We start from the raw sequence: 25,368 nt of genomic DNA, 5'->3' as shown, positions 1-25,368 counted from the left end.
ATATATAACCATTAAATTTCATTCCATTGTAAATTTCTATTTCTTTAGCATTTGCAAGGCTTTCCTGGAAGTTTAACATTAATAACTACAGCTGAGATTTATTCCAAGTACATATTCAGTATAACTCACCTGAAGTCAAACTTTCTGTGGCTGCTAGCCTGTCCCCTGGCTGCAATGGTGTGCTGCTCCCCAACATGTCTACCTTAACCTCAAAGTGGCACTTACACCAGATGTCTTGCCAAAAATCACAAATCAGAAGCTGTAATTCTGTTTTTTTTTTTTTGCTTTTGTTCTCCTCTCCTGTTCTTCCTCTTCCATTTCCTTCTCTTTCTCTTCCATTTCCTCCTCCTTCTCTTCCTTTTTCCTCTTCTCCTTTTTCTGAATCATCCGTCAATGTGTAGATCCTCCCAGGAGGGGTAGTACCTTCAATTGTCGGCACAGAAAGCTTTGGGTAGGACTCTCCTGATCTCCAGTCCACCTCTTCTGGCTGCCACTGGGCCTTGCACCTGATGCCCCCAGGGAGCTCAGCAGTAGCAAGTGTAGAAGTGCAGGTGCCACCTTCTCCTCTCAGCCTGCTTACCCTCCACGTGACTTTCTGTGGTCAAGTCACGCCATGGACCCCATGTCCTGAGCCTGACATTCATCCTGACCTCTTCCCTCCTCTTCCTCCTCCCTGAGTCCCAGCCATCAAGAGCATCGGGCTGAGTCCTCATTGGTCTCACTGCCTCTGGTTCTTCCCTCCTCTGAGCCATCCTCCAGGTCTCATCTTAACCCCTCCGCCCTCCAGTGGGTCCTCACTGCTCCTAGAAAAAGGCCATAGGCCCAGAATTCTCTAGGGAGGGTGTGAAGGTCTCGGGTGATTTGACTGTACCATTCTTTGCCACCACATTGCCTGCTGTCCTCCTGTAATTTCTAACCTGCTTGAGGAGCGTTTCTCAAGCACCCATTGAGCTTTCGTGTAGTTCCCACTGGGATTCCTCCATAGGAGGGTTTTCTTGATGCCCCACCCCACCTCACCACCTGCCAGCCAAACTTTCTTTCATCCTCCGTGGTAAGCCTGAGTACATCCTCTGGGAAGCCTCCCTGATACCCTTACAGCCCAAGTAAGTAGTGCACAAAGATCTCTAAGCGGTGGGCTTCTCCCACCGGCCCTGCAACTAGCATTCTCAGGTAGCTGGCTCCACCCAGCCAGGCTGCATTAGGCCAAAGAGGCTGGATCTGTCCTTGGATAGCTGCTAGCAGGAAGGGGCTGTAGGACCACACTGAGTACCATGTGGTGCTGGTGGTGACACAGGCTGGCCCAAGCCATGTCCTAGGAGGTAGAGACCCACTCAGACTAGGTGGGAGAATGACAGCTAGACTCGCTTTAGGAACTCAGCGGTATTGATCACGGTATGGGCCTTGTCTATACTTCAGGGTCCTTCTTTTTAAACATAAATATTGCAGATCAACCATTTACGTTTTCCAAATGCTTACATCCTGCTCTTTGGAAACATATTTTAATATTCTGTTTTACTTTCTGTATTAACTTTGGATTCCCAGCATGTCTTCAAACTGGAACAAGAAGAATACATGAAGGAAGATATACCTTGGACGCTGATAGATTTTTATGACAATCAACCAGTTATTGACCTGATTGAAGCAAAAATGGGAATTCTGGAGTTACTGGATGAAGAATGTTTGGTAACTTTTAAGAATAATTGTTTTTTCCAGCTTTTAAGTAGTAACAGATGAGCATTTTGCAAAGCAGTTTTTTTGAAGTGTGTTTGTAAAGTCCTGATGTTTACCCAATTGGTTGGATGGATATTAATGCTTGGACAGCATCCACAGCAGGGACCCCAGAGGGCCAGCTGGGCCTTTTGCCCTCAGCCTGTGTAGACCACCCTTGGGGAGCTGTACCACCTCTTAGGTGACGTCCAGCATGGAGGCTGTCCCAAGGTGTATGTAGAAACGTGCATGGAAACAGCAAGTGACTCCACTCAAGTTGTCGGTGACTAATAAGAATTGAGTTTTCTTTTACATCCTGATTCTTGTGAGTCGTCAAGAAAAATCAACATCGTATGATTCACCAGAAGAGCTCTCTAGAGTTTCCTTCTTACCATTTCCCTCTGGGAAGCTCTGAAGTAGGCCAGCCTGGCAGTGTCTCTCATGGGGGCACAAGAACAAATCATCCTGAAGAGAGGATTAATAAGGTTTCGGGGTTAAAGGATTTTTTTTATTTTTTGAGACGGAGTCTTGCTGTATCACCCAGGCTGGAGTGCAGTGGTGCCATCTCGGCTCACTGCAACCTCCGCTTCCTGAGTTCAAGTGATTCTCCTGTTTCAGCCTCCGGAGTAGCTGGAATTATAGGTGCACACCACCATGCCCAACTAATTTTTTGTATTTTTAGTAGAGACAGGGTTTCACCGTGTTAGCCAGGATGGTCTCGATCTCCTGACCTCGTGATCCACCCACCTCGGCCTCCCAAAGTGCTGGGATTACAGGCATGAGCCACTGCGCCTGGCCAATTTTTGTATTTTCAGTAGAGACGGGGTTTCCATCTCAAAAAAAAAAAAAAAAAATCACATGTATCAAGAACAAATTTCGCAACTAGCTTAGTACAACGAGGTATGCCCTTATTTCAAGGAGTGAGTTAATTAGGAAGTAAAATAAGAAAAACTATTTTCCTGAGGCAGGGGAAGGGGAGGACTCTCTATTCAGGTGCCAGTCCTTTCCCATTCACCCGTGAATAAAGGTCATGTACATGTAATGGAACCCACGCTCTTTTTTCCTGAACCTTTAGACTTCTTTGGGAAGAAGTAAAATACTGCCTATTTTATAGAAATAAAATTCTTCATTCTAAAGTCATTGTGTGACCATTTCTTTTTAAAGTTTTGTTCTTCTAAAGGGACATTGATGTATCCATTAAAATATCACCTCAAATACCCCACAAATATATATAATTGTTATTTGTCAATTAATAATAATTTTTAAAGTGCCCTAAAGATTAAGATCAAGGACAAATTAATGCCTAAAGTTGCTTTTTTAAAAGCCTCTAAGGCCAGGCACAGTGGCTCTTGCCTGTAACCCCAGCACTTTGGGGAGGCCAAGGTGGGTGGATCACTTGAGGTTAGGAGTTGGAGACCAGCCTGGCTAACATGGTGAAACCCCGTCTCTACTAAAAATACAAAAATTAGCCAGGCATGGTAGCAGGCACTTGTAATCCCAGCTACTTAGGAGACTGAGGCAGGAGAATCGATTGAACCCAGGAGGCAGAGGTTGCAGTGAGCCAAGATCGCGCCATCACACTCCAGCCTGGGTGGAAGAGCCAGACTCCATCTCAAAAATAAATAAATAAATAAATAAATAAATAAATAAATAAATAAATGAAAAGCCTCTAATTGAGAGCAGTTCACTGCGTGCCAAATCACCTTGGTTTCTTAGAATTAGTGCTTTTCCTCACCTGTATGAATCTCTGGTTTTCTTACTTGCTATTTGGTTTATTTTTCTTTTCCAGTTACCACATGGAACTGATGAAAACTGGCTTCAAAAGCTGTATAATAATTTTGTCAACAGGAACCCTTTGTTTGAAAAGCCTAGAATGTCAAACACATCCTTTGTCATCCAGCACTTTGCTGATAAGGTACTGCAAAGGTCTCCATCAATGCTGTCAACCCCAGAACCCGTACAGCCTCCAGAAGGAGTAGGCAGGCCAGGAATGTTTCTGGTCAGATTCAAGTCACACTTAACATGTAGCTTTGATGAGTGTGTGTTTAACAGTTCCTGATTTGTTTTTATGGCAAAATACATTAGTTTCAACTGTACTACTTTAAAGACGAATGTGTTGTTAGAAGACCTCACTTCTGATTTTGAATTTACTGAAGTTACTGAATTTCATTAACCTCTTATCAGTTTATTTTCTGTATGAAATTATGATAATCAAGACAGCATAATTCTTTCCTATGATGAAAGCTATATCTTTTTCTGAGGTTCTATTTCATTAAACTGGACTATATTACAATTGCAACATAGGTTAACTCAAGATGATGATGGGTTATCTTTGTGCTTTTTTTCATCTTTTGTGTCTTTTTTTTTCTTTATATGTCTCCTTTTTCTTTTTACTAAACAAATGTTACTTGTCTAAAATGAAAAATTTTTGTTAAAATCGCATTATAGAAAGCTTAGAAAACAGAAGGAAAAAATTGCCATAACCACCTGCCCTGAATGCACATTCTTATTTGTTTTCCTTCCTTAAGGGAGCTCCTACCTCCTCCCATGTCCTGGTTGGGTGTTGCCTTGGTGGCCTAGCCCAGTGCCAGGGCTCACGGGAATGGCTTGTGCTTGTCTGTTTATCACAGAGGCTGGTGCTGTGAGTCAGAGCTGGTCACTCCCAAGTGACTGATGGTGGAGGGAGGGGACAGCAACCTGGAAAGCTGTGATCACCTTTGTGTGCTAGCAGAGTACTGTAAAATATTAAAATATAGGATTGGCCGGGTACAGTGGCTCACACCTGTAATCCCAGCACTTTGGGAGGCTGAGGTGGGTGGATCGCTTGAGGCCAAGGAGTTTGAGACCAGCCTGGCCAACATGGTGAAACCCCGTCTCTACTAAAAAATACAAAAATAAGCCAGGCGTGGTGTCACGCACCTGTAATCCGAGCTACTCAGGTGGCTGAGGCAGGAAAATTGCTGGAACCTGGGAGGCGGAGGTTTCATTGAGCCAAGATCACGCCACTGCACTCCACCCTGGCCGACAGGGTGAGACCCTGTCTCAAAAAAAAGAGATAAGTTTTTAGTGCTTAGACTTTTTCAGAAGGGCTCCTGAAAAGATGCCTATGAAATGAATGATCATATGTCAAATTATATTTTCTAGCTATTGTCTTACAATTTCAGGGTTCTGGTCCCATAGGAAAAGGGAGGGGGAAAGACCAGACTCCATAAAAAGCACATATGGGATTTCTTTCAAGGGTCTCTCTTTATAGGATGTAGTTTCTGTAAATGTAATTCTCTCACCTGCCACTTCCAAGAAGTCTCCCTTAAAAGAACTAGGCAGCGTTTGGGCTGGACTATGGATTGATTGGTGGGAAGAACCCATACACACTATGGGGTTAGATTAGGTTTTCAATCTCATTGGCCAGAGAAATCAGGTCATATTGAATGCAAGTCAGCTGAGCTTAGATGTAGCAACTCAGCACATCTTCCCTTGGTCCCAGAGTCCCCAGCAGAGGCACCAGCTGCCTGTGACACTGTCCCCACAGATGGTCGCCTGGACCAGGAAAGCTCTATATTTGCCACCTTTGCCTGTCTGTGCTAGTGGCTCACACCACCATTCTAGAAGAATTTGTACAACAATCCACGTACTTCATTCACAAAGAAGTGTTTACAAACAGCCGGTGTTCCTGGATCTTAACCTACTGGCAAGGATACTTCCTTACCTGGGGGACAAAGCAGAGGCCATGCCCAGGGAACCCTCTGCTTCCAGATTCTAGCACTCTCCCGTTTCCTCATTGTCAATTTTTTAAATTAATTTTAATATACGTTTTTAGTTTATGAAAAATATATTATCACATATTAAGATATGCAATCCAGAGGCATAAACTAGGAGGGGTTGAATGTTTAAGCAGCCACCCTGGATATGCCATGGTTTGAGGGATTCAAGAAGCCTTCCTCATCAGAAAGGGCAGCATGTAGAGTTTTCTAAGCCAGATTTAAGCAGTGCAAATGTTGACCCATTCTAAACCTGACTCTGAGGGCTTGGCGGCTCTTGAAGGCTTGGTGGTCAGCTGGTCGGTTTTTCTATCCTTTCTACCACATTAATGTTGATTTAGGAAACGATGTCTGTTTGAACCCAATGAACACCACTAAGCTTTTTCCTCCTCCTGGTGGCTTCAAAGGCAAAGGGAGACCTAAGTCAGGTGTTCTTGTATGAACTGCATATATCGCAGGGCGCAGCTGGACCCCTGTGGCCAGAGGGAGCCGACAGGTGAGTGCAGAGTGATCAGCAGGCAGGTGAGAAATCCAGGTGGTGGGAGAGAAAACACATTCCCAGCTTATACATAATGGGGCTGCTGCCATGATGCACAGAAGCCAGACCTCTTTTTGTAAGATTGCCTCTATAGCCTTTTTTATTAATCTTTCTTAAAAAAGAGGTGAAACTTGTGCTTAGAGGCTATATTGTTTGGCCTCTTTGGGAATAATTAATTCCTTTCTCTGTATAGGTAGAGTATAAATGTGAAGGTTTCCTGGAGAAAAACAGAGACACCGTCTATGACATGCTGGTTGAAATCCTGAGAGCAAGCAAGGTCTGTAAAGTCCTAGGGGTAACTAAAGTTGTTATATAATTGACATGGATCTAGATGTATATAAGGAAAGAGTAAGGAGAGAGAGAGTGCGTGTGTGTGTGTGTGCGTGTGAACTCTCTGGACAGTGGTAAGTTGTAGCTCACAGATACAAAAAGATAACTACCGTAAATCTCTACTATATGCAAAATCAGAAATCAAACATGCAGATGACAGGAAGGACAGCTAATAGAACCATTAAAGAATCACAGTTCCAGCCAGACGTGGTGGCTCACGCCTGTAATCCCAACACTTTGGGAGGCGGAGGCGGGTGGATTGCTTGAGGCCAGAAGTTTGAGACCAGCCTGGCCAAAAAGGCGAGACCCTGTCTCTTCTAAAAATATAAAAAAAATTAGCAGGGAGTGGTGACGTGCCTGTAGTCCCAGCTACTTGGGAGGCTGAGGTGGGGAAAACTGCTTGGCCCTGGGAGATAGAGGCTGCAGTGAGCCATGATTGCACCACTGCACTCTTAGAGCAAGACCCTGTCTCAAAACAAAACAAAACAAAATATGAAGTTCACTCTGAGAGAAGATAAGACATTTAAAGAAATAACTGATACAAAGCAGAAGGTAGTAAGTGCTTTAAACGAGGTACAAATACAAGATGAAGACGGTTCAGAGAAGTTGGAATTAATTCATTCATTGCGAAGGGGGTGGGGCTGGAAAACATTTTAAGAGATTCCTGGGTAGGGTTTGGATCTGCAGGGATGAGAATGTGGAGTAGGAAGGAGGAGACTGCAGGTGGAGACACAGTGTGAACCAGGCACGGAGGTGAGAATTAGTAGATGTTTCCACTTTCTGACACTTAGAGTGATACCCACATACAGACATTTACACGCTTTTCTTCTCTGTTCCCATTCTTGGGAAAGAAGTCATGGGCCATCCCTAGGGAAGACGATCCTCTTGTGGAATTGAGATTTGGCTGTAGACGTTGGTGAGGTTGTTCACCACCCACTAGTTTAGCTGAGTTGTTGTCACCATTTACGTGGCTTGTATGAGTGAGGACTGTGGGCAGTTGCTTTTGGACATTGAGATTGTCTCTGTTCCTTCCAGTTTCATCTCTGCGCCAACTTTTTTCAAGAAAATCCAGCTCCTCCTTCTCCTTTTGGTTCAATGATTACAGTTAAATCTGCAAAGCAAGTCATCAAGCCAAACAGCAAGCATTTCCGGACCACAGTTGGGAGCAAGGTACTGAGAAGGTGTTTGAGAGTGAGGGGTCTAAAGGCAGAGCCAGGCCCTGGGGAGCCAGGGCACTCAGAGGACCCAGATTCCAGGCCTGGACATGGACATACGCTGGGGCTCTTCCAATCTAACATGGACTCCACTGCAAAAAGTTCATCGTTGTCATTCTTCCACTTCCAAGGCAGCACACACTGGAGCAAACCACGCTTTTGCACAATAACATGCTTTATTCAGTTCTCTGCTGTCTGGGAGTATTAGTGTTCTGTCCACAACAGTAGGACATGCTGATAAACCACAGTCGTGGACTGAAACCTTTCATAATAGGTGTTTATGCATGAGGTTAACTTTTCTTCCTATTGAGTAACTTAACAAGGTTGGGCTGCTTTTTACCATGATGTAAGCAGTAAATTATTTCAGAGCCATGTTTGATCTGTAGCTTTGTTTCCTAGTTCCGCAGCTCTCTGTACTTGCTCATGGAGACGCTCAATGCGACGACGCCCCACTACGTTCGATGCATCAAGCCAAATGATGAGAAGTTACCCTTTGAGTAAGTGTTCTTATGCAACACACAGTGAAGACGTGGGGAGGCAGTTTCTGCCATAAAGTTGGAGAATTTGCTTCCAATTGTCTGGAGATTTACCCTGTTTCTGGGTTTTTTTAACGATTCAGAACAATGCTGCCCTTTACATAAAATGTTAGCTCAGCCCCTCTGGTTAAACCCCCTCATCTCCAGGGCTAAGCAAAAGGGCTAGATTTGAAAGAATCTTCTACAACTAAAGTTTTTGCAACTTGAACCTTTTACTTGATTAAAAGAAGAATGAGTATGTGTGTTTGCAGAAGGTCATAGAAGGTCAGAACATTTGTCCTCACACATGACGGCATGAGGCATTATTCTTGTTCTCTGGGACCCATGGAGGAGACCCAAAGCTTGTAAATATAAGGTGTAACGAGTCCCTTGTAGCTTACTAGAGCTGAAAGAGGTGCCTAAAGGGGGATGAGCTGTCTGGAGGTGGTGAGTGTGTCTGTGGGTCACCAGATGGGTGAGACCTAAGCTGCAGAGCTACCTGTTGGGTGTTCTGTAGAGGAAATTCAAGCATCAGTGGGTGCTTGGGCCAGGCGAGCTAGCATATTTCTTTCCACCTGGTTGTCGTTTGAAGCTCAACTCAAAGGCCAGTCCCCCCAAGGTCTTCTCCCTGCCATCTCCATCAGAGTCAGCTGCTCCTTTCTCTATATCCCACTGCACCTTTCTGGACTGTTTTGCAGAGGTGCTATTTTTCTTGGTCATGCAATAGAAACATATTAAGTATCTGCCGGGTACCTGGCATAGGGTCACAGTCTAGCCAGGTCTGCTGTGTCTGTTTATGGGCATGTTGAGCAATTACGATGCCTTAACACATAATAACATTGTCTTTTTAAAGATTTGACTCCAAAAGAATTGTTCAGCAGCTGCGAGCCTGTGGCGTTTTAGAAACGATTCGCATTAGTGCACAGAGCTACCCTTCCAGGTATGTTGTCCGTCCTTGTCTTGGAGGGAAAAGTACCTGACATCAGAGCTATACTGAGAACCAAAGACATGGCTGCCATGATTTTTGTCACATACTTTTGGCTTCTGTAAAGTGCCCCCAAGATTTTCCCACTGCCCTGTGGAAGTCCAGAAGAGGGTGAGAAATAGGCTTTGTGGGGGACGGAGGCCACCACCACCTCCTTACCCCATCACTGCATCTCGGCTGCTGGTGGCGGCCCCACTGCCTCCCCCATGTACTGGGGAAGACGCTGAGTGGGAGAAAGAGCACAATTGCTGGGGCAGACAGGTGTGCTCAGGGTGGTCTTGGTAGTGTCCCAGGCAGGCAGGGTATCAAAGATCAGTGCCTTTATCCTCAGGACAGATTCCACCACCCCGGGCCTATGACAACAGTGGCAGGTAAGGCAGTGGAGTCCCCAGACACGATGTGCTTCCTCTGACACTCCTGGCTTTGATCCCCTTTGATTTTCCAGGTGGACACACATCGAGTTCTACAGTCGCTACGGCATTCTCATGACCAAGCAAGAGCTTTCCTTCAGCGATAAAAAGGAGGTGTGCAAGGCGGTTTTACACAGACTCATCCAGGTCAGTTTCCCCACTTCCTGGGATCATGGTCTCCTTCCTGGAAGCACATCTCCCAAACATGCTGTGTCATCTTTGTCTCGGACGCTCAGGACTGTAATCATGAACACCTGAAAGGAAAGAAAATGTGCCCCGAGCATTTGTCTACTGAAGAGACTATAGCACAGCGCTCACTGGGCCATGAGTCCCCGTTAGGGACCCACATCCGAACTCTGGCCTCCCCAGTGTCCTCGTATCCTGCTTTGCTCTCCCACAATCTAACCCAGTCCTCTGTGGACCAGGCCTATAGGATATGGTCAACTGGGGTTGTCACCAAGCCACGTGGGCTCCAGGCATGGTGCCTTGTGTGGACTGGCATCATTGCTGCAGCGATGAGTTGTGATGGGAAAGAGATGGGGAGTTACAAGGTCCAGCAAAGGGGATGGTGAAGAGAATCCAAAATGGAGACAGAAAACCAAACTTCCCCAGTTTCTTCTCCTCCAATGTGGAGACCATGAGAGAGTGGCTGAGGTTCTCTGGCAGCCCAACTGAGAATCACCGCAAGTGACACTCTCCCCTTCTCACCCACAGATGGATTCCTCAGCCTAAGTCCCATTTCTTCCTCCAGGGTAATTTTAAACAAACAACTCAAAGTATACATTTCTAGATCATGATGTGAGTTTTTCTGCCTTAAATGTCAAAATCACAATATTTCTGGCACCTTTGAATCCCTAAAGGTCTTTCCCAAATACTGTACTATAGAAAATCTGACAGATTTTAATTCTAACTATATCATTTTTTCTCTTCCAGGATTCTAATCAGTACCAGTTTGGTAAAACCAAAATTTTCTTCAGAGCAGGACAAGTGGCTTATTTAGAGAAACTTCGATTGGATAAACTGAGGCAGAGTTGTGTTATGATACAAAAGCACATGCGTGGCTGGCTCCAGAGGAAAAAATTCCTCCGAGAGAGACGAGCCGCCCTGATAATCCAGCAGTACTTCCGGGGTCAGCGAACTGTGAGGTATGTTGGAATCAAGGAACACATGTGGAACTGTGGGGCTTTCTGTGCTGATCATCTCCGGTGGGGAGGACCCATCAAGGACAAGGGACCTTTCTCCTGTGACCCAGGGTGCAGGCGTGCATGGGTCCCCTTTGTGGTCGTGAGCATTAGGGCAAGAAAGGTCTGTCTCTCAGGGGCAGGTAGTGCTGGCTCTGCCTGGCGTCTGTGTGATGAGCCGACACCCAGGGCCCTGCAGGGAGGAAGCCCTGGTGAGAGTGTTACTAAGGAGAGTCAGGGTTCCGGAAGCTCAGGGAGAGGCCCGGGGCCCCTTTCCTGTGGGAACTGAAAATGCCTAAGACCAGCAAGGCCCTAGTGAAGATCCAAAGGACAGATGTCAAGAATAGCGACCAGCCTGCCAGCAACAGGTGGGGTGCACCATGGCAGAGGGGGTCCCTGGCAAGGCCTGGCAGCAAACCAATCGCAGAACCCCTGAGCAGGAAGACCACAGCAGCCCCAGCCAAGCCAAGGGCTGAAGGGAGGGTGGTCCACCAGCTGCGCTGATCCCATCTGCCTCGAGGGGTCCTGAGAGTCCACACAACCCTGCCAGCCCACTGAAGGACCACGGTCATTCCGGGACTTCCAGGGCTTTGGTGTACCTGCTGGAAAGCACGAGACCAGGGTGCCCCTAGATAAACTTTGCGTTTCTCCCTGCCTGCCCTGCCCCTTCCTTGGGATGCTGTGAGGATGCTTGAGAAGGCTAGTGTTTAGGGTCAGGCTGCGTCTGCAAGCTTGACTTCTTCCTGAGCTGGAGGCTGAACTGTGGCAGCATCTGGCCTTCTCTGCATGTGTGTGGTGTGGCATGGATCACACAGCTGGGCTGGCTTGCACTCCTGTGCTTCTGGGCCCAGTTGATAACAGCAGTCTTTGGGGAAGGAAACCACAGTTATCTTCCCTGCCAAGGCCACGCTCCCTTCCCATTTGGGGCTCACCAGGGCCTGATCATCCTGCCCTGCTGGCCTCTTGCCTATCCCATTCATTCCATCCCACTCCTGCCCCCAGTTTAGGCTCATGGCATCACCTGCCTTGCACTCTGATGGCACCGTGCTCCACCTCCTACCTCCTTCCCATCTTCCTACATCAGAGCCTGATTGAGCCACTGCCCTGCACCTGCCTTTAAGGCCCGTGTTTCCTACAGAATAGCATTCAGTCTCTGACATGATATTCAAAGCCCTCCGTAGCCTGGGTGCATTCATAAGAATGGAAGCTCCATGAGGGCAGGGGCCACACTTGTCTGGTCATTCATACCGAGACTTAGCATGGTGGCTGTCATAGAAGGTGTTCAACAAATATGTTTTTAAAATAACAAATGGTGCACATCTATTTTTCTAACCTCATTGATGTCTAATTTTCTTCATCCATCTTATTTTAGTGATTCCAAACAAACTCCTTTTCTGAGTATTTCAGGCACTGCAGGGCCTCCATGCCTTTACTCATGCTGGTCCCTCATCCTGAAAGCCTTTTCCAGCCTTCACTGTGTACAGACATCCTACTGCACTGGGGGCTGGCTCACATATCCGCTTTCCCCAAGCAGAATAAGTGTTTTTTTCCCCTCTCACTTACAGATCTGGTTAGGTGGTATTTTATTTTTCCTCTTTCTTGGCCATTTATTAGTCTTTCTGTACATGAGGTTGTAAACTGTAAAGGTAAGGACATTATCTTCACCTCTAGTCATTTAGACAGGGGCAGCAAACTTTTTCTATAAAGGACCAGATGATAACTATTTAAGGCATTGGGGGCTTGCAGTCTCTCCTGCTGCTGTGTCATGAAAGCAGCCATGGGGGATATGTAAATAGTACATGAATGAGCAAGTGCAGCACCAGTGCACAGTCTCATCATGGTCTCTCTGGGTACCTGAGTGGAGGTGAATCGACTGGCCTGAATGAAAAGAGTGAAAGTTCCCATGTGGTTCCTCAAGGACAGGGAACTGGGGACTGGCCTCAAGTAGGCATTAGAATAAACCGCCCACAGAGTTTAATGTGGAGAGGTGCAAAATATTTGAACCTTCCTTATAAACACATGCTAGCCAAGCTTGCAGCTGTGTTATGGAAGTTGATGCTCTGTGGATAACAGACTCACTCTTCATCCTTGTTTACCAAGGAAAGCTATTACTGCAGTGGCCTTAAAAGAAGCCTGGGCAGCCATAATCATTCAGAAGCACTGCCGTGGGTATCTTGTTCGCAACCTGTATCAGCTGATTCGTGTGGCCACCATCACCATGCAGGCGTACACCCGAGGATTCCTGGCAAGGAGGAGGTATCGAAAGGTAAGGCCAACCTCTGTCTAGAGGAAGGGAGGGTGTACGGGCCTTCCCTACTGAGAACAAAACAGGGCCCAGGGAAAGACTCCACTATGGGCAACCTCACTTTGTACAAAGTGTCAGCCAAGCCAGAAAGGAGATTCTTCCAGGTGCTGTGGCTCATGCCTGTAGTCCCAACTACTCAGGTTGCTGAAATGGGAGGGTTCCTTGAGCCCAGGAGTTCGAGGCTGCAGGGAGCTATGATCATGGCAGTGCACTCCAGCCTGCGTGGGCGACAGAGGGAGACCCTGTCTCACACACACACACGCACACACAAGAGTTGCACTGTTGGTTTCTCTTTCTCCCAGTTGGCCCCAAAGAGACCACACCAAAGGAAAGTACATTTTAAGCCAATAATGTGCACCTAACAGACAGGATGTACACCTAACAGACCTCACCTAAAGCAGAGACTGGGTTGGGGAAAGAAACTTTAAAAGATCAGCACACTGGCTGGGCACGGTGGCTCACACCTGTAATCCCAGCACTTTGGGAGGCCGAGGCGAGTGGATCATGAGGTCAGGAGATCGAGACCATCCTGGCTAACACAGTGAAACCCCGTCTCTACTAAAAATACAAAAAATTAGCCAGTTTGGTGGCGGGCACCTGTAGTCCCAGCTACTCGGGAGGCTGAGGCAGAATGGCGTGAACCCGGGAGGCGGAGCTTGCAGTGAGCCGAGACTGCACCACTGCACTCCAGCCTGGGCGACAGAGGGAGACTCCGTCTCAAAAAAAAAAAAAAAAAAAAAAACATTAGCACACTGCCACCCCACAGACTGTAGAGAGCTCTCCCAGCCAGATGGGATGTCCAGGGTGTCCAACTCCAAAGAAACAAATTCAAAGTAATATGAAATTGAACAAGTTTTCTACATAAGCTCTTCAAGATTTCTCCAGCACTGACTAATACAAAGCACAATGAGATGGCTCTTTTAGAGGCAGCAGCTTTAGACTCAGAAAAGGGTGATGAGATGAGTTTCATATGGCAAAAAAATAATTTTCTTTCTTTCAAGGAGGCCAGAAAGCAATAAGTGTTCACTTCAACATAAGGGGTGCATGATCCATCCTGTTAGTGGATGGGAAAGGGGTTGAGATAGGACAAAAGTTTGGTCTTAGAGATTTCACAATCTTAATTCGGTCACTTCTGATGAAAAAGTAAAGTTGTCCAAAGATACTTTAAAGCTGAAAACCTGAACAGTATATTTTGGGGGGTTTCGTTCTGGCTAACTCCTGGAATCACCTTTTTAAAAAAATTTATTTATTTATTTATTTTTGAGACAAGGTCTCACTCAGTTGCCCAGGCTGGAGTGCAGTGGCACAATCATGGCTCACTGCAGTCTCAGCCTCCCAGGTTTAAGCAATCCTTCCATCTCGGCCTCCTGAGTAGCTGGGACCACAGGCGTGAGCCACCATGCCCAGCTAATTTTTTTTTTTTTTTTTTTGGTAGAGAATGAGTCTCTATGTTGCCAAGGCTGGTCTTGAGCTCCTAGGCTAAAGGGATCCTCATGCCTCAGCCTCCTGAGTAGCTAGGACTACAGGTACGTGCCACCACACCTGGCTAATTTTTAAAATTTTTTTGTAGAGATGAGGTATTGCTATGTTGCCTAGGCTGGTCTTGAACTCCTGGCCTCAAGCGATCTTCCCTCCTGGGCCTCCCAAAGCACTGGGATTACGGTGTGAGCCATAGGCCCAGCCCTAGTGCAACTGTTTTGATGCTGAATATGACAAGTATCTTTTTGAAATAACTAGTCTCTCCAAAAAAAAAAAGAAAAAGAAAAGAAAAAAGGAAAGTTATGGCAGAGACCAATTTCTTGGGACACGGGTTTCTCATACCATTTTTTACCAACAATAGTAAGACTGTTTTTCTGCATAAAGACCTTCCTGGAGACAGGGGGTTCTAGAATGAGAGTGTCTGTTCATACACACCTGCTACAGGTAGGATTTGGTTATTGTTTGAAAAGTCTAGGTGTAATACGTCTCTGCAGGTTGACAAGAAGAAACTCATTTTCTACACTGTGGTAGTTGCATCTTCCAGTGTTGGAGGAGTTGGTTAGAGAAGCAGTTGGGATCCAGTTTATGTTTCACAAAACCTTGTTTTAAAGATGCTGGAGGAACACAAGGCTGTAATCCTGCAGAAATACGCACGGGCGTGGCTGGCCAGACGCAGATTCCAGAGTATCCGACGATTCGTGCTTAATATTCAGCTTACTTACAGGGTCCAGCGTTTGCAGAAAAAGCTGGAAGATCAAGTAAGTGCTCATAGTGTGTCTTTTACATTTACTTTTTCTTACATGGCTGTAGTTTGTTCTGGAGCAGTTCCTTAGCTGTGCTATTAAAATTTATGCCCATGTTAGGAGGTTCAGTTTACGTGGACCACCTGAGCTAGGAAACAGAAGTACACTGTAAAGGGTCGCTATGGTGGTTAGGTTGTGTACTGCACAAGTGTGCTACCTCAGAGGGCAGGTGGGGCTGAGATCCAGCCTGGCTCCACTTGCCAAGGCAGGTGTCCGTGTGTGAAGCTGTGTTGCCTTGAGGCAAAGGTACCTCCTAATTTGCTCAAAGATGCTGTCCACATGCCAAGCGTGCTGCCTTGGGATGACATCAGCTCAGAGGAGCTGCCATTTCTAATTTTCCCACAGGTGCCTTAGGGTCTAGCTGCAGCCCTGCCTAGTTTGGGAAGATTCCCCATACCATTCCCACTGGTATGAAAAGAAACATCCAAGGCTGGGCGTGGTAGCTCACACCTGTAATCCCAGCACTTTGGGAGGCCATGGGGGGCGGATCACCTGTGGTTGGGACTTCGAGACCAGCCTGACCAACATTGCGAAATCTCATCTCTACTAAAAATACAAAATTAGCCGGGCGTGGTGATGCATGCCTGTAATCCCAGCTACTCTGGAGGCTGAGGCAAGAGAATCGCTTGAACCTGGGAGGCAGAGGTTGCGGTAAGCCAAGATGGCGCCACTGCATTCCAGCCTGGGCAACAAGAGCAAAACTCCATCTCAGAAAAAAACAAAAGAAAAGAAACATCCAGCTGGGCGCGGTGGCTCATGCCTGTAATCCCAGCACTTTGGGAGGCTGAGGCGGGTGGATCACGAGGTCAGGAGATCGAGACCATCCTGGCTAACATGGTGAAACCCCGTCTCTACTAAAAATACAAAAAATTAGCCAGGCGTGGTGGTAGGCGCCTGTAGTCCCAGCTACTCAGGAGGCTGAGGCAGGAGAATGTCGTGAACCTGGGAGGCGGAGCTTGCAGTGAGCTGAGATCACGCCACTGCACTCCAGCCTGGGCAACAGAGACTGAGACTCCATCTCAAAAAACAAACAAAAAAGAAAAGAGAAGAAAAGAAACATCCATATGCTCTCAGCTGGTGGGGAGGGCTATGGAACACACAGTGTCCAGATCCGTAAAACTCACTCCCAGGCCTGTTTCCACTAATCCTCAGGCTCTCCTAAGGTGAGCTTTAAACTTAGCCTTAAGCTATATCATAGGGGTCCTGAATGAAAGGGTGAGTGGGTGAACAAATAGACTTGGCGTCTGGTGGGGTTTCCCTCATTGTGCTGTTGTGTAACAAGCCTGCATGCTACAAAGCTTGTGCAGAATAGCACTTAAAAATAGCCGCGGCCGGCCAGGAGCAGTGCCTGGTGGGAGTCCCGATGCTGCCTGAGCTCTGTCCTAGGTGTGTTAGTTTGCTAGGACTGTCATAGCAAAGTGTCACTGACTGGGTGGCTTAAACAACAGAAGTTTACTGTCTTACAGTTTTGGAGGCTGGAGGTCCCATAGCAAGGTTTTGACAGGGTTGGTTTCTTCTGAGGCCTCTCTCCTTAGCTTGTAGATGGCTGCCACCTCCCTCTGTCTTCACATGATCATCCCTCCATGCCTGTGTCTGTGTCTTAATCCCCTTTTCTTCTAAGGACGCCAATCTTATTGGACTAGGGCTCACCCTGAGGGCTGGTTTTACCATAATTCCCTCTCTAAAGACCCTGTCTTCAAAACAGTGATATTCCTAAATTCAGGGGTTAGGACTTCAACAAATGAATTTTGGGGGGGCACAGTTCATAACACTAGGGTTGTCCTGGTTTTCCAGAATTGGAAACTTCCCACATTAAAATAGCCACCAGTTTGGGAAGATGTGTACCCAGCACAATCTGCCATACTGTTTCACCACAAAGAAGATGCTAACAAATGTCAGTGCAGTGATAAGTGTGATCAGTGTAAAGCAACCTCTCAAATTTGGATGCTGTGTCAAAGGCTATAAGAATTAAATGGAACAGCATCTTTGTTTGGATAAACCTCTAAACATCTGAATTTTCTTTTCTCTAGAACAAAGAAAACCATGGGCTGGTGGAGAAGCTGACCAGCCTGGCTGCTCTTCGAGCTGGGGATGTGGAAAAGATTCAGAAGCTGGAAGCAGAACTAGAAAGAGCAGCCACTCACAGGCGAAATTACGAGGAGAAGGGGAAGAGATACAGGGATGCTGTGGAAGAGGTCAGCTGCGGGCGTGTGAGATGGGATGGAAATACACAGACTCTCTGTGGAAAAGATGAGCGCTGCAGGCTTTTCCTATGAAGTGGATTTCTGCAGAGCAAATCAGATTTTGCTATCAACTTCCGTTACCAAAGGGAGCCTACCTTTTAGGAAAAGCGAGATCAGAGGATTACAGTCTAGGAGAAGGGAGGAGGTTAATAATGAGAGAAATGCAACATAGGTTTTCTCTTTCTTTCAAGTTTTGCAAAATGATGACAGGCCCAAAGAGCCCTGGCTGGCTGCTTCCCTTTCTTCCAGGATGACCTTGGTTTCCTATCACTTGTCCTTAAGGTCTATGCCCTGGAAATGTCTTCCCCTGAACAGCGATGCAAAGCTAGGGTAGGGTTTTCATCTCTGGTGTAGTGAGAAGAGCAGTCAGCATAAAAACCAGATGCCCTAGATTCAGATCTTGCCTTTGTCTGGCTGGGCAGCCTTGGCTAAAGTCCCTTACCCTCTCTGAATTTTAGTTTCCTCATATAAAAAAATAAGAATAACAAAAAAGGACTGACAGAATTGTCGTGAGAATAAAATCATCAGATGAAATACTTTAGCCAAATGCCTATGGTGAGTCCCTGCAAAAGTGTGAGCTAGTGTGTTCTAAGAAGGTGATCTTTATTACCATCCACTCTGCTGCATTTTGTTTGTTTTTTTTTTTTTTTTAAGACAGAGTCTTGCTCTGTCATCCAGGCTGGAGTGCAGTGGTGCGATCTCGGCTCACTGCAACCTCCACCTTCCAGGTTCAAGCAATTCTCCTTCCTCGGCCTCCCGAGTAGCTGGGATTACAGGCATGCGCCACGACGCCCGGCTAATTTTTTGTATTTTTGGTAGAGGTGGGATTTCACCATGTTGGCCAAGCTGGTCTCGAACTCCTGACCTCCAGTGATCCACCCCTGCTTGGCCTCCCAAAGTGCAGGGATTACAGGCGTGAGCCACCGTACCCAGCCTCTGCTGCATTTTCAAAGTCCTAGCACCCAGGGTTGGTGGCTTGGAGGCCCAGAAGACATCCCTTTGCCCTCCCCATGACCCGGTGCTGGGTGCACCAACACTGCTGCCGTGGGCATCGCCAGTTGCCAGTCACCATCAGTCAGCACCACGGGGCCTGCTGCCAGCCCAGCAGACACTTCACCAGGAGAAGTTGAAATGACAGGAATCCTGCTGTGCTCACACATCCTTCCTGAGTCTTAACAGTTGCAAAGTGTGAATCCCCTTTATGCCATCAACTGTGTAATCATAGCATATTCGATATATAAAGTCCCCTGGCTATTGAGAAGCTCGGCTAAAGGAAGAGGTATGTCCTTGACATTGAGGAGCACTTGGATGTGTCCTTTCTCCTTGTTTCAGTCATTGCTGGCCAGGTCGTGAATAGTGTCACCTTTGAAGTCACGTTGAGCTCTTGCATGTGAAACTAATGGCAGCGTCTTACAGTGGCTGGTGCTCGCTGTTATCTATAGACAGGAGCTGAGAAAAAATAAACTAATTTAAGAATATACATCTTTTTGCCAAGAAAGGCAATGGTGATAACTTGAAGTGAGGTTTTCAAAAAAGTTTGTTTTTCCCCCTTCCCTCTGCTAGAAATTGGCAAAGCTTCAGAAGCGTAATTCAGAACTGGAAACACAGAAAGAACAAATACAGCTGAAGCTTCAAGAGAAGACTGAAGAGTTGAAAGGTAAAGCTCGGGGGACACAAATCTAGACATTCACTGATTTAGTCACTCAGTAAACAATACTGGAGTTGACCAGTTTTAGAACCAGGGGTCTCTGGTGTACACTTTAGTGAGGCAATTTTTGCTCACAAGGAATAGCCATATTTAAGTCGTGGTAACTTTGCCCTGCAGATTTGTCTATTTTATTTCTGTCTTTTGTCAGACAGCACAGCGTTTCCTTTCTGTGCCTCAGAACCTCCTGGGCCCTTTGCAAAGTACAGATGGTTGGACCATGAGCCCGGGACTTTTGCATCGTGAAATGGGTGTGTGTGTCTTTGCGTGCACATGGGTGTGTGGTGGTGTCAGAGGTGGTTCAGACATCTGTAATTTTAGAAAACCTTTATGGTAATCCTGATGTACACTCAGAGCAGTGCTGCAGTCATGTTTGGTGCTCACCAAAGATTTGCAGAAAAAATTCCGATCTGTCAGAGTTACTTAGCCTAAGTGACACCCATGTCCTCTGCTACTGTCCTGCCCTGAATGAAGGGCAGACCCTGGAACCAGTAGGTATCACTTCCTTTTAGGGGTATGGAACAGCTACACTTAGCCTAGCTCTATACATTTGAGCTTTTCAGCTCAAATTCAACTTGACAATACTTGCTGTACCCCAGAAAAGGCAACAGGCAACAGAGCCTGGTGGTCCCTGACCAGATAGTTTAAATCACCACTCTCAGTGATCTTGCTTAGGGATCTCTTCCTTGAGCTCCAACATGGGGGCAGCAGGAACATGAGGGTTCAAGCCTGGGGATTCTACACGCACCTCCAGCCCAGCAAATGGTGGATATGATGGGACCCAGAGGAGCGCAGAGCCCTGGGAGTTCAGGGCGGAGAGTGGGAGGAGCGAATGTTGGTGAAGAGGGAGTAAACAGCCTAACACCAGGGCACTGGGGCAGGAAAGGCTGTGCAGGCACTGACGAGGAGCAGGCCGTGCCCTCCCGTTCCAGGTGCTGTGTGCCCTCCACCCTGTCTCTGTAGGGCTGCTGGTGTGGGCACAGAAGCCATGTGAGTGTCAGAGATGAACAGGAGCATGTCAGAGGTCCGGGAGTAAACCTTGAACCTGAGTTAGGAAAGGGTTTCCTCATCTCCACCCTTTTTATTACAGCACATTCCTCTTGGGTGGTTGTTTTGGGTTTTTTCCCCCCTAATTTCAAATAGAATTTCCCACAAGGGCATTTAAATTCTCAGGAATATAACCTGAAAATTATGTTTCTGAGACCATGTCATGTTTGGGTGAGTAATTTTACATCCTCTTCCAAAAAGGCCGTGAAAACTTTCAACGTAATATTTATAAACTGCTTATCCTGTGCGCCTCCCCCGACGTGGCAAACAGTGTTTTGTGAACAGCACCAACCTTTACCTATGCTTGTGACCTAAGACCCAGGGATGCTATCAAATGCTGTTTCCCCTTTTTGAGATTCTAACTTAACATGGACATAATCCCATTCCTCTTGAGAAGTAAATCACATTCGAGCAGCTTCTTTAGCCCATCTGCAAATGGCCTAAGATGGTAAGCACCAGAATTAAAGCCAATGCTTTTGGTTAATTGAAAATTGAAGTTACATAAAACGTGTTGGCTTCTAAATTAAAGCTTGAGCATTTTCCCCAGTATTTCCTGGCTGCCTTACAATGTTCTGAAGCAGTCATTTTGATTCAGAAACATTTGGCACTACGTTAGACAAACTATCCGTTGGCTTAAAAAAAAAAAGTAATTTGGAGAATTGCTATCAACATTGCACCCCGAGGACTCCTTCTGGTGCGGGGCTCAGAGGTGAGGTAGAGCTGAAGGATGAGATGTCAGCTCAGTGCAAATAGGGACATCACCGTTTGAGGGGCTGCACTGCCATTCTCCCATTTTGATGGACCCTGTGGCATATGGGTGTGTTGGGAATGTGGGGTTGTCATAGCCATGGAATGTCCTGCCGCTCGGCCTGCAGACTTTGTGTTCGCGACTCTTGTATTTCAGTGTTAACAGCTGCCTTTTTTGTACTTCCTCTTTCCCAGATAAAGACAGACACTTGATTATTTTCTTGGTTATCACAGATGAGTGGTTCTCAGCTTTGCTGCCACCTCACCCCCAGACATTTGCCAATGTCTGGAAACAATTTGGATTGTCACAACTGGAGCAGAGGTGCTACTGGCTTCTAGAGGGTAGAAGCCAGGGATGCTGCTCAAAATTCTGCAATGCATGGGACAGCCCCCTCTCCACAGCAAAGAATTATCCAGCCCAAAGTAGCAATAGTGCCAAGACTGAGAAACCTTGTCACAAATGGACCATTTTCTTCCCAAAGGGTTTCTATTTATTTTTAATAATATTCATTGTCTCAAAGCCAATATATCTATTTTAATAAATAACAGACCAATAAAAGTACTATAAATGAAACTATTTATTGATAATTCCAACCTGACAAATTTGTGAGAATTATTATTTTGAAACCCCCTTATCTGTATTTCTTGTTTATAAAAAATGAGCTATATATACTCTCATTGTATATATATACTCTCATTGTAAGTCCTGTTAATAATAAACATCACATGATTGTCCTGACATTCTCACTTTCTTAAACATAACATGAAACAATCAAGGCATTGATTTGGCAGACGTATCTCAAAAAGCATTCTCTTTTTACAGAAAAAATGGACAACCTCACCAAGCAGCTCTTTGATGATGTACAAAAGGAAGAACGACAAAGAATGTATGGAATCTAGTTTGCCTTAAAGCTACTTTCTTTCTTCTGTCTGTGCTGTTTTATATTTTCCATCTCAGTTTGCATATAGCAGACACAGATACAAGAAAGTGGGGTGTGACTGTTTTTAGGAAGTGAGATTAGAGATTTATGAGAGCTAAGTTCCACAATGTGTACTGTCAGATGCTGAACACATTCTAGTGTAGTCCATAAAGCTTCTGCTGGGTGGGTACAGTGGAGCACCAGGAATTAATTAACTTCTTTCTTTCTTTTCCTCTTTCTTTCTTTCTTTCCTTCTTTCTCTCCTTCCTTCCTTGTCTCTTTCTTTCTTTCCCTTCCTTCCCTTCCTTTCCTTCCTCTCCTTCCTCTCCTTTTCTTTCTTTTCTCTCTTTTTTTTTTTTTTTTTTTTTACTTTATTGCTAAGACAGTGCAAAATTCAGAGACTACCACCACCTTCAACTTCCACCAAATCCAAGAATTAAGATTCTTGCCTAGGAAATAAACCTCCCTCCCTTCCTTCCCCACGTATTGTACTTGTTAGTTTGTCTTTTATCCCAAAAGATAAGGTAAGTAATGCACCTCACAGAAATTAAGGCAGGTGCCTGACCTTGTACTGTACCAGCCCACCTTTCCTATCTCAATAGCAAACCCTTTGCTAACCTCCAAGGACTCCAATCTGGGCTTCCCTTCTCTTAAGGAGTCAAAGGTTTTTAGATCTCAAAGTTGGGGTGCATGGCAGGGTCCTGGAAAGAGATAGAACATCTCTTTTGGGGGCTAGGAAGCTCAGGGCTGCCTGTGGTGGTAGGATACAAAACTTCCCCATGCAGTGAGCAGGACAGCCTGGGTCTGGGTGAGGAAGTAGGATTGTAAAGAGAGGAGGGAATATCACAGAATCGCTCCAGGAGTTAACAAATATATGAAGTGTTTCATGATCCTCCGTCAGTTTTTAAATATGTCTAATTAACTCATTTACCTAGAAAAATATAATTGTCGATGAGTTTTTAATGTGAGGAGAAGAGCTCGGCTCTCGGCATCTATCCACATGCAGGGACCACTTGGGAGTGATCATTTCAAGCAGGGGGCTTGGAGAGCCAGGCTGAGGCCAGGTCATTTTGGGCTGTTTGCAGTCCTAACTGGGTCAGGGTGAGGCAGGCCAGTGAAGGGAGTAAAACTCTTCACCCTTTTTAGGCCCGTGCTCTGCCTCCTCGTTAGCACTCATCTGTAGCTTGGTTTAGTCCCTGGTCAGCCAAGTGGGGAATTCCTGGCCCCTGTCACAATTCGCAGGAGGCTCCAAGAGGCCTGCAGTCTGTGGGCACCCTCCTGACCAGCTCAGGCTGTGGGTCTAAGATTCTTTTTACATAAGACTTCTGGACCAGGCGTACTGGCTCATGCCTGTAATCCCAGCACTTTGGGAGGCCGAGGTGGGCAGATCACCTGAGGTCAGGAGTTTAAGACCAGGCTGGCCAACATGGTGAAACACCGTCTCTACGAAAAATACAAAAATTAGCCAGGCGTGGTGGCAGATGCCTGTAATCCCAGCTACTTGGGAGGCTGAGGCAGGAGAATCACTTGAAACCGGGTGGCGGAGGTTGCAATGAGCTGAGATCGCACCACTGCACTCCTGCCTGGGCGACAGAGTGAGACCTTGTCTCCAAAAAAAAAAAAAAAAAAAGGAAGACTTCTGGTTGCCTTTTTCTTTTTCAAAGGCATTTTGCTGGTCTCTTGGGAGCACTGTAGTTTTTTTTTAAAACCTGGAAACAAAGTTTGTTAATATCTATAGAAAAAAGAGGCTATGTGCAGTGCTCACGCCTGTAATCCCAGCACTTTGGGAGGCCAAGGCAGGTGGATCACCTGAGGTCAAGAGTTTGAGACCAGTGTGGCCAACATGGCAAAACCCCATCTCTACTAAAAATACAAACATTAGCTGGGTGTGGTGATGGGCACCTTACAATCCCAGCTACTTCGGAGGCTGAGGCAGGAGAATCACTTGAACCCAGGGGGCGGAGGTTGCAGTGAGCTGAGATTGCGCCACTTCGCTCCAGCCTGGGTAAAAGAGCAAAACTCCATCTCAAAAAAAAAAAAAATCTATAAAAAAGAAATCAAACAAATTTATTAGGAATGTGGCTGTCTTTCTCAGAGTTTTCCCTTTGTGCTATAAAAGCAAGTTATAAAAGGAACTGAAATGACAGCTCAGCAGGTAGAATGATTTAATAAACTCATAGAGCTCCTGGCACTGCTTCAGGGCCCCTATGGGCTGTGTTGGGCTTGTCTAGGTTATGTATCTCTTTTCAATTATTTTCTTAGTTAATCATCAATTTTTAATTGAGCAACCTTCTAGAGCAGTTGGATTTACATGCACTTTTGGGCCTGTGGATTTGCTGCCATTTATTCTAGAATTTTTGAAGGGCTAGACATAGCAGATAGCTCTATTCTTTAGGATCAAACAAACCCTCAGCAGGATCCTTGGAACGAGGAAGGAGCCAGGACTGTTAGCAGAGCACGCCAAGGTATTCGCTGAAGGAAACTGGCCCTTCCAGGGGATTTCATGGAACCCGGGGGGTTGGGAATACAGTGCCCCAGAACCCAGTGTGTCTTTTAAGTTCAGCCTCCCTAGCTAGTGTGCCCTGTGCGTGATCACTGTAAAGCCATACCTTTCAGATCAGGAGGTATAAGAAGTTGCCTTTAACCTAAGGGAAAAGGAAACAGTTTGCTACAAATAAGGCCATTACCTGCTGGAACTGTCACAGTAGGTTCTAATTAACTTGTGTCCTCCTGTTGTTTTCAAAACTATGTATTCTAATTCAAAGTAAAGACTGTAGAGACAATTCTAAATTATTTTCTTCTTTTTTAGGGGGTGTTATGGGGAGGGTCTCACTCTGTCACCCAGGTTGAAGTGCAGTGGCACGATCTCAGCTCACTGCAGCCTGGACCTCCTGGGCTCAAGCGATTCATCCACCTCAGGCTCCTGGGTAGCTGGGACTACAGGCGTGCACCACCACACCTGACTAATTTTTATATTTTTATTGGAGACAGGGGTCTCTCTTGTTGCCCAGGCTGGTCTCGAACTCCTGGGCTCAAGGGATCCGCCTGCCTTGGCCTCCCAAAGTGCTGGGATTACAGGTTTCAGCCACTATGCTCAGCTCTAAATTATTTTCTTCTTTTGCTGCCTAGGCTTCTTGAAAAAAGTTTTGAACTGAAAACACAAGACTATGAGAAGCAGATTCAGTCTTTGAAAGAAGAAATTAAAGCTCTCAAGGATGAGAAGATGCAACTCCAACACCTGGTGGAGGAGGAGCAGGTCACTTCTGATGGCTTGAAGGCCGAAGTGGCCCGCCTGAGCAAGCAGGTCAAGGTAGAGCGGCTCTCACGTTCAGCCCCGCCCTCTGGTTATGTCATTTGATTGCAATTCCAAGTTCCCACAGATTAGACAGCTAAAAGCATCTGTGTAAAGGCCACAGGCAACTGGAGCCTGATTCCTTCAGTCCTTCCAACTGTGCACCTCCAGGCTGCCTTTGATTTAGCA

At 46.2% G+C, this 25,368-nt stretch overlaps 1 protein-coding gene across 3 annotated transcripts in view; it reads left to right on the top strand.

The window, feature by feature from the left end:
- MYO5C (myosin VC) overlaps positions 1-25,368 on the top strand; it is a 105,398-nt gene that overhangs the window by 39,192 nt on the left and 40,838 nt on the right. For all 3 annotated transcript variants that reach the window (XM_054450715.2, XM_063652620.1, XM_063652621.1), the window contains exons 12-25: positions 1,543-1,683; positions 3,497-3,622; positions 6,197-6,280; positions 7,369-7,503; positions 7,947-8,044; positions 8,916-9,002; positions 9,493-9,604; positions 10,391-10,602; positions 12,739-12,904; positions 15,034-15,180; positions 17,256-17,420; positions 19,032-19,125; positions 21,791-21,854; positions 25,017-25,197. In XM_054450715.2, the coding sequence (XP_054306690.1) occupies positions 1,543-1,683; positions 3,497-3,622; positions 6,197-6,280; positions 7,369-7,503; positions 7,947-8,044; positions 8,916-9,002; positions 9,493-9,604; positions 10,391-10,602; positions 12,739-12,904; positions 15,034-15,180; positions 17,256-17,420; positions 19,032-19,125; positions 21,791-21,854; positions 25,017-25,197 (1,812 nt within the window). The remainder of the gene's footprint in view (positions 1-1,542; positions 1,684-3,496; positions 3,623-6,196; positions 6,281-7,368; positions 7,504-7,946; positions 8,045-8,915; positions 9,003-9,492; positions 9,605-10,390; positions 10,603-12,738; positions 12,905-15,033; positions 15,181-17,255; positions 17,421-19,031; positions 19,126-21,790; positions 21,855-25,016; positions 25,198-25,368) is intronic.

Source organism: Pongo pygmaeus, chromosome 16 (genome assembly GCF_028885625.2).
Source record: "Pongo pygmaeus isolate AG05252 chromosome 16, NHGRI_mPonPyg2-v2.0_pri, whole genome shotgun sequence".
Lineage (NCBI taxonomy): Eukaryota > Metazoa > Chordata > Mammalia > Primates > Hominidae > Pongo > Pongo pygmaeus.
This window is presented reverse-complemented; position numbering and strand designations above follow the sequence as displayed.